At 42.0% G+C, this 13,603-nt stretch overlaps 1 protein-coding gene across 3 annotated transcripts in view; it reads right to left on the bottom strand.

Moving 5' to 3' along the window:
• Positions 1-490: 490 nt before the first annotated feature.
• Positions 491-13,603, bottom strand: part of Grm1 (glutamate metabotropic receptor 1) — a 386,914-nt gene continuing 373,801 nt past the window's right edge. The window contains exons 9-10 of one of the 3 annotated variants that reach the window (XM_075949025.1): positions 12,358-12,441; positions 4,093-4,226 (exon numbers count right to left, since the gene is read on the bottom strand). In XM_075949025.1, the coding sequence (XP_075805140.1) occupies positions 12,381-12,441 (61 nt within the window). In that variant the 3' untranslated portion in view covers positions 4,093-4,226; positions 12,358-12,380. Of the gene's footprint in view, positions 4,227-12,357; positions 12,442-13,603 lie in introns of all 3 variants that reach the window. The other 2 variants (XM_075949032.1, XM_075949016.1) reach the window with 2 other exon arrangements.

Genomic DNA, 13,603 nt, shown 5'->3' with positions numbered 1-13,603 from the left:
TGATCTCTCTTTGACTAGGACACATTAGAGCTAAAAATAAGAATGCCCAGTTCGTTTGGAAGCTCACCTGTGATGTCAGCATTAAAATTTAAAATTGAGGCTGGCATAGAATAGAAAAACATTAAGAAGCTGGAAAACTAGTGTTTTCCCCTATAGTGTGAGTCAGGTACAAAAAAGGTTGAAAGACACAGAGGACAAAGGTGGAGTCCATGTCTCTAGAGTTCTACTAAATATCCAACCCTTTCAATTCTCTCAAAAGGAAAAATGGCAATGGAGATCATAGGGTTTGAAATTCTAAGTTTGGATTACATGTCATTAAAGCCAAACTGTGTTCTATTTTATGACCTGCTATGCATATTTTGTGTGATGTTTAAAATTTCCTCTTTGGAAATGTGTTCTAGGCAAAAATCAAACTATTGAGTTTATTTGTTACACTGGCCTATTTCTTCTTGTAGTGCTTAGAAAGTTCAAAGAAGGAATATACACATTTAATAAATAAAAAATATTTATTATGATACAGCATCATCAAGATTATTTGACAAAAGGCAGTAACAAGCCAAAGGAAAACACTTTTACAAGAAGCAAAACACCTTGTACAAGCACATACGTTACAGTAAAGATATTTTGCCCTTTAGGTACAGGGTATATAAGTGTACATCTCCAATTCTGAACAATTATATGAGCTAATGTTCTATTTATTCTGGAAAATTCATAACCATGTTAAGAGTAGGCATTCAGTAATATTTTAATCAGTATTGAATGTGTTCACCAAATGTCTCAGACTAAAACCCCTGAACAAACTCGCCTGTTACAGATTTTGAATAGGCGGCATTGCCTCATCTATTCTGGCAAAAAGAAAAAAAAAACCAAAAACCATAAAACACAACAACAACAAAAACTGTATGTTGATGCCTCAAGATTAAAAGACCTAGGAAGCAATATGGGTTCTCCCACTGTTTTCCAGGTTAGTAGGAACCCATCTATTTAGCATTGAACCATCTTTGTTATTGTGTTTTCCCTTGGGGGACAAGGTCTCTCTATTCAGGCCTGGAATTCATTGTGTAGACCACGCTGGCCTCAAACTCAGAGCTCTTTCTGCTCCACTTCCCATGTTCTTCTAGGCATAATGACATGTACTACCATGCCCAGCTCTGCATCATCTATTTTTTTTCATACTGTTCTTCATAATGAAAACACAGAGCCCATCATTTCAATTCTTGAGGTCTTTGCAATAAAAATGTTTAAAAATAAATTTTTAAAAGACAGAAGTTCTTGATAAGGAACTCACTAAAACCTGGGTGGTAAAATGTGGAACACTTAAGAAACACAACTCTGACATAGAGTTGATGTTAAATTCCAAACAAATGATGCTTCGGGTATTTAGAGATTTTAAGACGATGCTTTTTTGGCTGAGAAATCAGTAGCTCCAACACGAAGAAAGCAAATTAAGATGACTGAACATAAGGCATAAACAAAGATATTTAAAGGGATCAGATGCATCCCACAAATAATAGAAGAAATAAAAATAACAAGAACAATCCTTTTCTTTGGGGTTGGAAAAGGCAGGGGTAAGATGGAGTAATTGGATCACATGTATGTGGATATTACATAATAGTAAACATAAGGGGATCATAAGGAAGATATGCTAGCAAAAACATAAACACAAAACATGTAAAAATTTAAAAATGAAGCATGGTTGACAAGCAGATAGTTGAGACACTCTGACTTGATTGAGTATTGTTACACACTAGAAGACCATGAAACTCAAGTCACCGTGGAAAAACTTTTTAAAAATATATCTGAAATATTCTAAATATTGCCTTTCAACCTTACATTTTAATAACAATGTGCACAAGTTTATAAAAATGTACTTTTTAGTGTCACACACTGTCTAGTGACCTTTTTACACAATGCGCTTTCAAGCTATTTTTTAAATAACATTCTCATATCGTAAAATATCTGAAAAATAAATCCCCACTTAGAAGGATTTCCATCGCAGCTGCACTTGAGAAACATCTGACCACAGACCCAGCAGCCTTCAAAGAGACACTGGTGACAGTGACGTAGAGACCATCACTGGAACATAAAAATATTTATATTATATCCAGAGGACGATTTCCTAGTTGCGGCTAGATTGACACGACATGGCACGAATTTCATAATCACAAGTACACAAGGAACACAGGAAAACACATTCAGTTGCTAGTTCCAGGGACTCCAGTGACAATAGGAAAGTAATTGTTGCTATGAGTACACCACTAGCTTCAAGGGTAGATTTGCTTCCATAGCACATGGGAGAAACTGTGGCACCACATTGTACTTAAACTGAATCTCAGAAGTCCCACTCGTTGGTATTATTTGCTACAGTAAATGGTAAATCTTGGCAACGTGCCTTGTCCTCTTGCGGAAGGGCAACGGAGAACCTGGTTGGCACAGCACAAGTGAGTCCACAAAAGGTCTCTGACACCCCTTTGTCATCATCCCCCTTTCCAAAGTTATCAATAAACAAGCATGGAATCTGCAAAGCTCATTGTATTGACCTCGCTCAAGGACCTGTGCAGATGTATTGTCTTGCTTCTCATTTTCTCCCCATAGCACTTCCGATATAGCTCCATTTTCCTAAACAGAGACAACTACAGAAATTCAAGGTGTTACTGCGCTTTTATCCCAGGGTGACGGGCAGGCTGGGACGGGATCGCAGCAGTAAAGGGACCCTCATAAGGTCAGTGCCCGGGTCTGTCTTAGCCAGGAGTCTGCAGCCTTAGCAGAGAAGGTCTTCTGAGATGGGAGCTATTGTCCCATCTATGTCCCTGTGTCCTGTCCTCCCGTTATCCACTCACCAGGAATGTTGTTAGATGAACTAACGATTCAGTTGGCACCATCACAAGGGCTGCTCCGCTTCTAGCTTCACCAAGACGAGTGTGGGCAGATATATGTATGCACGATTGAGCAAACGAAGAGATTATTTTTGTTGATTTTATTTTTACGTTTTATTATTTTTTCCCCGATAAAAGTTACATACCTACCATATGGAATTGTGCTTTGTCATAATTCCCTTTCTTCCTAGAGAAGGTTTTTGAATAATTCAAGAGTCACAACCCTGGCCCGAACCACTTGTTCACTTGGCATCTTTCTTCTCTCTCTTAAAAGCAGCCTCAGCATTCTTTATCCCCTGCAGACTGTGGTCCTCCATCCCTGTGACTCCTCAGCCTTCTGTTTATTTCCAAAGGGATTGGCATTCCTTGGCATTTCTGGCTTCTCCATGAACATTTCACCCCTACAGGGTGGAAGAGCTTTGCTTGTAGTCCCTCAGGATGACAGAGGCGTAGGACACATTTGGAGGGGTGCAGAGCACTGACTCAGACACCGGGGAGCTGGGCACGGAGCTGCCAGAGGCCACCGAGTCTCGGAAAGGAGAAGGAGGCGTCAGGGCAGGTGAATCCTCCGGGGTTAGCTTGCTGGGTGCAGGCACGTCCTCTTCCTCTTCCAGTTCGTCTTCCTCCGTGTTCCCTTCGCGTTCATACACGAACTCCTGCAGGAGCTTGAACCTCTCACTGTCATCATCATCGTCCTCCCCGGGAGGGGAGATGGGCTCCTCTCGGAAGGTGCTCAGCTGCAGGGGCAGCATCTGCAGGTGTTGCGGGGGAGGTGGAGGCGGGTACAGCGAACGTAGCCCATTCCCAGGTGTCCCTGCGCCTGCCAGCACAGCGTGGAAGTCCGGGATCCCCGAGCCAAAGTTGGTGACCACGCCTTGCAGCTGGTCCATCAGGGATTTGGGCTGCTGCGGGGGTTGCTGAGGGGGCAGTGGCTGTTGATGCTGCTGTTGCTGCTGTGGAAGAGGTGGAGGCAAGCTTTTGGGGATGACAGGATCAGCCAGGAACAGGGGTGTCTCCTCTGCGGTTAGGTGGGGCGGCAGAGGCGGCGTGGTGGCCACAGGTGGCCCGCGTCGGTGCACTACCATGGAAGGGCTGCTGGGAGGGCTGTAGCGAGTCGAAGGGGTGTTGTCCTCCTCCTCCACATTGTAAAGGGTCTTGGTGCTGGCATCTGAAAAGGTCAGGCTTTTGCCAGAGCCTTGGTAACTTTTAGTGAGGGGTTTGATCACGGCCGTTTGGTTGCAGGCCGTCTCGTTGGTCTTCACGTGCACAGAGAGGCGCTGCCACACATGCTGTCCCTTAGGCGCCTGTCTTCCACCTGGTTCAGACCATGACACAGACTTGCCGTTAGAACTATGAATAAAATAGAGATGGGTTTATTTACACATGGATCCCGCACAGAGGATAAAATGCATCTGAATTCTGTCCACCCCAACGCACTGCAATTCAACTGCACCGTCCACCTCCTCTGCTTCCCTTTATAGTAAATGAAACACTGGCAACGTCAGCTGCCATAGACTGCCTCTGAAGAGAGAAAGAGAACAGTGTGCTCACGTTAAGTAAAGAAGAGCTGGCCCAGGAAAGTTTCTGGTGAGAAAGCCCAGTCTATTGTGCAAACAGCTGCTTCTATTTAGTTATACAATTTCACAGAGTACACCCTTTACCACCACACATGCGCTAATAATGAAACAGTCCCATTGATGACAATTAATGAAATGGTTAACAAATTAAAATTACCCTTCACTGCAAGACTAAATGATTAATGAACTACTGGAAGAATAATCTGGAAACACACAGACACACACACACGCACATAAACCATTAAGCTTCCCAGAGAAAATACAACACAGAGAGTCATACAGTCTAGGGGACGAGTTAAGAGCCACATACAGCTACTCTGACTGTGCTGTGGGATTTATGAACTAGAAGCACTCAACTGCTCCTTCTGATTTGTATTTCCCATCAATCGCATGAACACAGACATAACACCTACACAAAGAAAGTACGAGCAGGAAAAATACATACACGAGTTGCTGAAGTGTTTCATGATTTCCCATCTTTTGAAACCTCAGAACACTGTTCCTGACACACACAGTGTGTGACAATTCACATGAAGCTCAGATTTTGAGCTGCTGGTTAGGAGTTTCACCCTAAGAATACTCAAATAGGGGCACTGGAAAAGGGAGACTAGGAACAGGCTGTCAAACACAGTGCTCACAGCTTCCGTTAATTCTATTGCCAATTTTGATGCGAAGAAGACAAAATTAGGATTCTGACAAGGCAGGGGTCACTAAGACCGGGACCCTGCTTGGATCTCTCTCCACTTACCCGTGCTGAAAGAAAATCCTAGAACACTACCATGCTTCCAGCCTTCTTGGCTGTTATGGCTTGGTCCTTCAGCGCCCTGCAACAGCCCATGTGTTGGAAACTTGTGTTGCAGAGCCACAGTGATGAAGGGGAAAGGGACTTTTGGAGGTGATTAGGTTATGAGACTTCTGACTTCATTAAAGGACCACATTTCAGACTTATACCTTAATGGATTTCATAGGCGAGGTTTTGCAGCGAAAACCAGTCCCCTCCTCTTTGCTTCTAAGCCACCATCAGATGAGCAGCTGTGGCCTGCTGCATATCCTTTCTTAAGATGCTTGCACTTTGACGCAAGTTTAGAAGTGTCAGAGTGAAGTGAACATGGGCTGAAGCCTTTGAAGCCATGAACCAAAGTATATCATCCTCCTTTTAGCTGATTTTTTTCAGATATGTTGCCACAAGTATACAATGTTAACACATCAACTTTAATCCCCACAAGATCCCAACAGACCTACCAAAGAAAAAGTCATTCTGGAGAAGAAATACAAAATGTTCATGGCAACGACAAATTTTATTTATTCTGAATATTGCAATAGTTTGGATCTTGCTTTGAAAGACTCTGATGATAGTCTATATAATTTTTAGCAGATGATGACACCTTACCATATCACCCACCCTATTAATAAAAGTCCTGCTAATACTTAAAAGAAGGCATTTTCCTCTGCTTTTTTCTCTTTCTTTTTTTAGGAGTTTGCTTTTCTTTTATACCTATTAAAGCATGAGAAAAAGGAACACAGAACAAAGAAAATAACACTAAAAGAAATTTGAAAATGAACATTCTTTCTTAGATGGAGGTGTGAAATAGATTGTTCCTCTCTGCGGTCTTCTGTTTGAAGGGGAAAAGAAAGTAGAAAAGGATTGCCAAGAAAATGGTTTATCAGATCATTTTGAAAGACAAGAATGAAGGCTTCAAAACTTATACATAATTCTTAGGATATTTTTGATGAGGGTAGTGCTCAACATTTTATATTTTATAAACTTGAAAAGTGAAGAAAGTCTAAAAAGCTGAGATTTATTTTAAAGTCAAACACTGAATATATAAAGCTCAAAAATAGATATTACAACTAAAATTCTGACCTCATGGCTTGGGGAAAGTAGTTTCCAAGAAAACATTGCTCAGTCTTCCCCTAAAACTAGCTGCAAGGTATCCTGCATTCCTGGGAACCCTGAAGGTAATGGTCTTATTCTACTTATTTCATTGACTACACCATCAGGTGTCTTTATTATTGTCCAAAGATCCACCCTGGCTTCATTTTGGACCATACCTAAATGTAAAAATTATTTTTGGTGATTAAGCAGGCAGAGATAATCATAATTTAGATCTATTTTAATTGAACACAGTTTTTATTCTTCTGATGGGATATTTTCACCATCACTGTTAAAATAAATAGCATTCTTTCCCCTCCGAGTCTTGCTCTAAATTATCTGAAAAGTCCTGTTTAATTAGGAAACAGATATCATGTCCCAGGGCATTTTTGGGTTATAAAAATTAGACTATCTTTTCCAAGGACAAAATAAATTGCTTTGTAAAAAGCAGAGATAGTGGGGGAAATGCATCATTGCAAAGACATTGAAGCACAGGTTATTAACTGCTCCTTCAGAATAAGTCACTTCTCAGCTGTGGCCCAAAAACAATCTGAAGGGTCTATGGATCTACATGCCTACTAAGCACTCTTTGTATAGTAAATAAATAAAACTTTATAGGAGAAAATGTACCACTATTTTTAAATGTTTGTGGATGGTATTGTGATAAACTACCATTAAATACAAATGCAACTACATGCTCTTATTGTGTTCAGCAAACACTATTCAGGGTAATTATAGTTACTGATTCAGGCAAAGACCCAATCCTGTTTCTTGTGAAAAAGGATCATCCTACCTGAAGAGGCTGGACATTCATTATTACTAAGAAGAGAAAAATACATAAACTTTGGGGTATTGCAAGAGAATGAAATACATTCAAAATAGAATCGTTCTGTGAAATGAGGTTTGTTTAAATTCAGATAACTTTAATGTTTGGACTTTGGCCACGTGTTTCTTGTTTCTATTGTTTACCTTTTTCCAATTTCTTAATCTTAAGTAAGAGCTGGGCATGTGGCTCACAGAGTCCAATGTTTGCTTGCAAAGTGTGCAGAAAGCCCTAGGTTTGATTTCTAGCATTGCATCAACCAGATGTTGTGGTACATACCTGTAATCTCTGCATGAAGAAGTTGAGGCAGGAGAACCAGAAGTTCAAGGGTGATCCTCAGCTACACGGCAAGTTTCAGGTTACCACAGGCTACATGTGGCTCTCTCTTAAAAACCGTGTGGGGGACACAAAGCAATTTGATTTAGAAAACATCATATAATTGCCTCAAAGCACTCTTTATTTTAATTTTCAAAGACAGAACTAACACCCAAAATAACCTCCTTCTTAAAGATAAAACATTGTGGGTCAGGACTAACTTACCTCAGGTGGTTAAATCTATTTAATGACACTACAATTATTGGAATGGTCAGTGATATAAACAATATACATTGAGCCTCTCTGGTCATCAACTATAAAATGATGGACCTCAAGAATTTAGTGTTTCCCTAGGATTACCTCCTTGGAAGTAGAAAGGTCTGAAACCCCAGCAACTTTACAACTTGTCAGGCAACCTTGAAAGAGAGACTTGGGGCTGAGCCAATGATTGGCAGAGGCACACTAGGTCCTGATTGCTTAGCTCTGCACTCCCCCTGCCTTGTAATTAAACCATACTCTTAAGACAGACAAGAATATGAACTTGGAACCACACTGTATCTCTTTGTCCCCATCTCAGTGTGGTCATACCAGATAAATTCCTTTCTCTTGCTTTCACTATTAAATTTGGTCTCTCTTCCATTTTTTAAAGGTTTATTTATTTATTTATTATGTATACAGTGTCCTGCCTGTGTGTATGCCTGCAGGCCAGAAGAGGGCACCAGATCTCATTAAGGATGGTTTTGAGCCACCATGTAGTTGCTGGGAATTGAACTTAGGACCTCTGGAAGAGCAGACGGTGGTCTTAACCACTGAGCCATCTCTCCAGCCCCTTAAATTGTCTCTCTTTATGGGTTCATCCAGGACAAGCAGCCAAACCTGACTTGTTAGGGACACACGCTGCCACCCTAAGTCTAGAGACAGTAGGACGGCAGAAGAGGATATGGCTAGGAAGATGATGTTTGAGTCTCCCATACAGAATTGACAGATCTGTGGTTGCAATCCTCAAGTCAACAGGCTGAGGATTTTGCTTCCATTGCTCTTCCATTAGGTAAGTGTCACAATCCCCCAATGAACTCCAATATTTACAGCATTCTAGAGAATAATTAGAAGTGGGTAGTGTAAACAGATTAATGTTTTGTTGACATTAAGAGCTAGCCTGTTTTATTTGTTTCTCTAAGTACTGGTTACATCTGCAGAGGACATGCTCTCTCCTTTAGAGATCTCTGAAATGAGAACGGTGAGCGGGGCTGGAGATAGGAGGAAAGCATCCTGCACACACTGTTGAAAAGGAGGCTGGCAACAAGGCAATCGTCCCTTGCCAGGTTTCAGAGCTTTACGGCAGTATCCAGAGAGCCATGGACAAGACAAGATCTTCCGATAAAGAAGGGAGGATCCGTCCTCAGAACCTGAGGGGCAAGTGTTTGTTTTCTATAATAGGACCATGGAGATAGCTCAGTGGGAGATTCCATTTGCTTCTGAGCTCAAGAACCTGGAAATGAACACTGGTGGAAGGAGAGAACTGGTGACCATGAGTTGTTACCTGAGGTAGATACATACATACTGTCTCCCCCACTCTCTCTCCATAATCAGTCAATTAGTAAAGCATGCAATGCAAAGAGAAAGAGCATCAGGAAATGACATGGAGTTCCATTAGGGAATGAAAGGCTGACCAAGAGTATAATCCATGAGCCATCAGCACTGAGGTGGCCGACTATTATGTCCCTGCCGCTTCAGCTTGGTGTCAGGTCAGCTCTTGGAGTCTGGCCCAAGAAGCTTCTGGTGGAGCTATCCATGCTTTCACGTGCATATGTATTATTCCGTTGGCATCAGCATGCAGTCCGGGAGGCGGCTCTCACTGAGTTTTCAGCATAGGAACTATATGAAACCATTTGAGCCAGATGTCTGTTTTCCCAGGCAACCCCAAGTTAGTTCCATACTGACACTTGTTCCACTTCTTGAAAACATTACAGAAAATTCTGCGTATTTAACACATTCTCTCCACTGTGGAGAACTAGGGACAAAATTAAAAGTTCTTCCCTGCTCATCATTACTTGTAATAAAGAGACCCTTGAATGTACTTTTGAAGACAGATAAACTCTTACTCTGTGAGAACGCCAATGTTTCTATAGATAATCTTAAACAGCATTATGACGTTTCTCCTTCCCCTCTGAATTCTGATTTGAACATTGGTTACTCACAGACTGTTGACTTAATGAAATATACAATCTGCAAAGTCAAAATATTTGACCCTTATTTAGTAATCTTTAGATCAATTGATTTCTACATCTTCAAACTGTATGACACAGGATAAAGGACAACACAGACACACACACATACACACACACACACACACACAGAGAGAGAGAGAGAGAGAGAGAGAGAGAGAGAGAGAGAGAGAGAGAGACATGCAAACACACACATCACTTTTCTTTCTATAACTTCATGATTTCTTTAATGAACCAATAGGGTAAAATATACCCAAAATTTAAGTTTCTCATTGAAGCCAATGAAGCCTGGACATCTCTAGAGCTTTGCTCCCAGCATGAGCTTGACTGTTTTGAGAAAATTACCAAGTCATTTCTAAACTTGAGCAAATTCTGATGATTATTAAACTTTTCCAAGGAGGTTTCAGATGGTCTTTGGTTGTATTCACAAGCTGAAGAAGGAAATTCTCATGTTAAGGTTTATATAATATGTCATGTTGTGGCCTGGAACTGGCCCAGAAGTACTGCTTTGGCAGAAAACCTGAGTTTGGTTCTCCATACCCACTTGGAGCCATTCTCAGTCATCTGAAACTCAGGGTCCAGGTGATCCAAAACCCTCTTCTGGTCTTCATGGGTTACTATACATACACACACACACACACACACACACACATATATATATATATATGTGTGTGTGTGTGTGTGTTACTATACTCACATATAACTATAACTACAAATTTTAATAGTGCTGCAAATTATGAAATCTTAAAAATATACTATGTTGGTTCCAGGGTATTGTCCTAGTACAGGTACTTGTGTGTTGTTGGATTTATTTAGGAAATACAGGTAGGAGCAGATTGTGATACTTTTGAAGGAAGTAGGGGTAAAGAACTATCAAATCTTCTATATCCCCTTCTATCTGATGCCCCTCAGTACTCACAATCTGCCCTGCAAATATAGGGCAGTTGCATTGCTCTGCCTGGATTATTCCTCAGGGGCAAGAGACAGACCATAATTATCCAGTTTATTTCTTATGTTTATCTCTTTGCATGCTCTTCACAAACACAAAAAACAAGCAGTGGGAACTGAAGGTTACAGAAAGAACATTTTCTTATTTTCATTTCTCCAGGACAACCATGACTAAAAATATCTGGCCTTAGTCTAAGGAATACAGGTTTAAAGCCACTGTCTCTGGTTTCCTATATAGTCTGAAGATGGAAGGCTTGAACAGCCTGTTCTTACGGTTCTTGACAACCAACCTGTTAGCTTTGCTGATCGGTGCATTTTTTTCTTTAATCACCACCAAGAAGTATATTTGGCTTTTACTTTTTGTTTGTAGAAACTCACCTTTGAGTCATGAAATGTTAGTTGATTCTCCTCTTTCTGGCCCTGCTGTCATGGCAAGACAAACACATCCACCCATCTCTATCAATCCCTTTTGACAGGCAGCCAGCAGCTGCCACAAATTAGGATCTCCTTGCTGTGTCCTTGGTCAGACACCATTGGTGCCAGAAACACTTAATGTCTTTGGACTTGGAAGGGTTTCAGAGAAGGCATCTAGCTATGGTACAGAGGCTCTGTTAAGGGCTTCCCAAATGCCACTGAAATACACTGGTACGACTACCCAGTGTTTCTTTTCTGTGTCTGGATGATTTGAGGAAGACCACATTGTTTGGATAGAGGATTCAACAGGGAAGAGTAGCAAACGAGGCTACACACTTCCTGGTACCCGTCACTGAGTAAAGGAAGAGGCACCATGGCTCCATTTCCAGCCTCTGCCGCCAGTTTAGTATCAAACATTGAAACAAATTGGGCTCTTCTATCTGAAGAGCTGTTCAAGCCACAGGGACCTCATCAGTGGGCTCCCTCCTGCTGCAGGAATGTGTACCTTTGACTCTCCCAGGAGTTTGGAGGGCTGTAAAGGAACAGCTGAGAAAGACCACAGACTCCGTGCACAATGAATCGAACATGGTCTAGGTGCTTTGGTTAACTTAAAGAGACACTGTCAAGAGCTACAGGTCAAAAATCAGACCAAGCATGCATTGTTGTTTTTTTTTTATCAGACTTAAGCATCTGATAAAAATCATATAGAATGCTAGAAAAAAAAATGTTTCTGTTTGCTGTAAAATTTGCTTTAAGAGGGACTCACAAAACCTTTGTTTTGTGTTCCCCAGGGTGTGGGAGACACCCAGCAAAGGCTCGTGTTGGCACCCACCCTCGCACACCCACATTGTGGAACATTTCCATAAATTTCAGCTGTGGATTTTACTTCAATGCAGACAGGATTGTTTCAGACATTTGCGCAACAGCAAAAACGGGGAGGGGAAAGGCAAAAGGAAAAGGAAAAAAAAAGGAAAAGGCTCTGTTTGCCATGGAGAAGCCGACCAATTTGTGGAAGGGAAGATTCACTTTCGAGCTCCTGAGTGGGAGTCACAGACCAAAGTGAATCCTTAAAGCCGGGGAGAGCGCTGCATTGGAACAGAAAATAAGCAGAGAAACTACCAGCTTGACAGTGTCCTTTTAAGAACGATGGACAATCGGATAAGGCAGTCGTGCAAACCACGGCACGTCCACGAGTCCCTCATTCTTGATGGCATGCACCACATTTGGTTCCATGTTAGAAAGTGGAAATACCCAGGAGAGAGAAAGCAAGGGGCAAAACACTAGATGTCCATGCAGCGTCTCTTACACATTCACTGCAGCGTGGGGGTTTCAAAGCTGCACATGTGCCGACGGACACTGGCTGCTGGGCGAGAATTCTGGCTGCCTCTTCCTGAAGAGCGAAAAGAAAAAGCAAGGGGTTAAACAACATGGGCACAGCTGTGGTGAGTCCACCATACAGGAGGTGCCTGGTCCAGGGTGGGGCCAGGCCTGGCTCCTGAACCTTTCTCCATGTCTCTGCTTCTATGTCCTGCTTGGAATTTGCAACCGTGGCCTGTGTCTTGCTGGTGGGACGCCTCTCTGGAAGCAGCAATGACAGAGTGCTTTTCCATGGTGGAACCATCTCTTTTCAATGTTCTGTGCATCTGTACCAGACTGGCGTCTTCCCTTCACTGTTGACACACTACTTTAGGAGGCAGTGGTCTGCCACGTAGGGCTGTCTTTCTGCCACCATACTTTTTAATGGAAGCTCCTGAATTTATTTTCGAAACCACAGATTTCCTTTGCATTGTGCATTATCTACCATATTATTCTATCACAAGGCATGACTGCCACTTCATTTAAAGTCACACTTCTTTCTTGTGCTCGCAACACTGTTTATGTGTAATAGTGGCGTGCCAAGAGATCTACCTTGATGATTCTGCCACAAGAGGACACACCATCTCATTCTCTGGTTGATATTTCCTTATACAGAAAACAGGTTGATCTGTACACTGTGTAGTTCTTAGCAAGAGAGAAGAACATCGTTTAGACCCAGCAAGGCTGATGGGGCAGCCATGAGAAAGTAAACCAAAGACAAGTAGTTCTTCATGAGTAAGATTAGCAGCACCTAGAAAGTGGTGGTGGGAAAGCGATCTTGTCATGCCCCATAAAATGGCTATCTATCCTGGAAAAGACCTCAGGCATAAGTTGCTCAGGATGAACCGTCAGTCCATGTTTGTGGTGGTACGGAGGAGGGTGGTAGAGTTCAAGAGAACTTTCTCACATTACAAAATTCTGTGAGTATTCATTTCCCTGTAGCGTGCCCCAGTGAACTCACACCTGTTTTCTATTAAGCCTATGTTTGGCCATCCACTCCAGTCTTTGGTGATAGTCCTGCAGGTAGCCATGAGGATAGCCAGAGGGAGCCAAAGCAGTTCTTTATCCCATCAATACAGAAGAATAGTGCCTCAGGAGGAGGAAGAGGAAGAGGAGGAAGAAAGGAAGGTCAAGGAGGGGATGCCAGGAACAAAGAATCATGGCTCTTCCCATGCTCTAAGCCTTTCAGTTTGATG

The sequence above is a fragment of the Microtus pennsylvanicus genome, chromosome 1, assembly GCF_037038515.1.
Source record: "Microtus pennsylvanicus isolate mMicPen1 chromosome 1, mMicPen1.hap1, whole genome shotgun sequence".
NCBI lineage: Eukaryota > Metazoa > Chordata > Mammalia > Rodentia > Cricetidae > Microtus > Microtus pennsylvanicus.
This window is presented reverse-complemented; position numbering and strand designations above follow the sequence as displayed.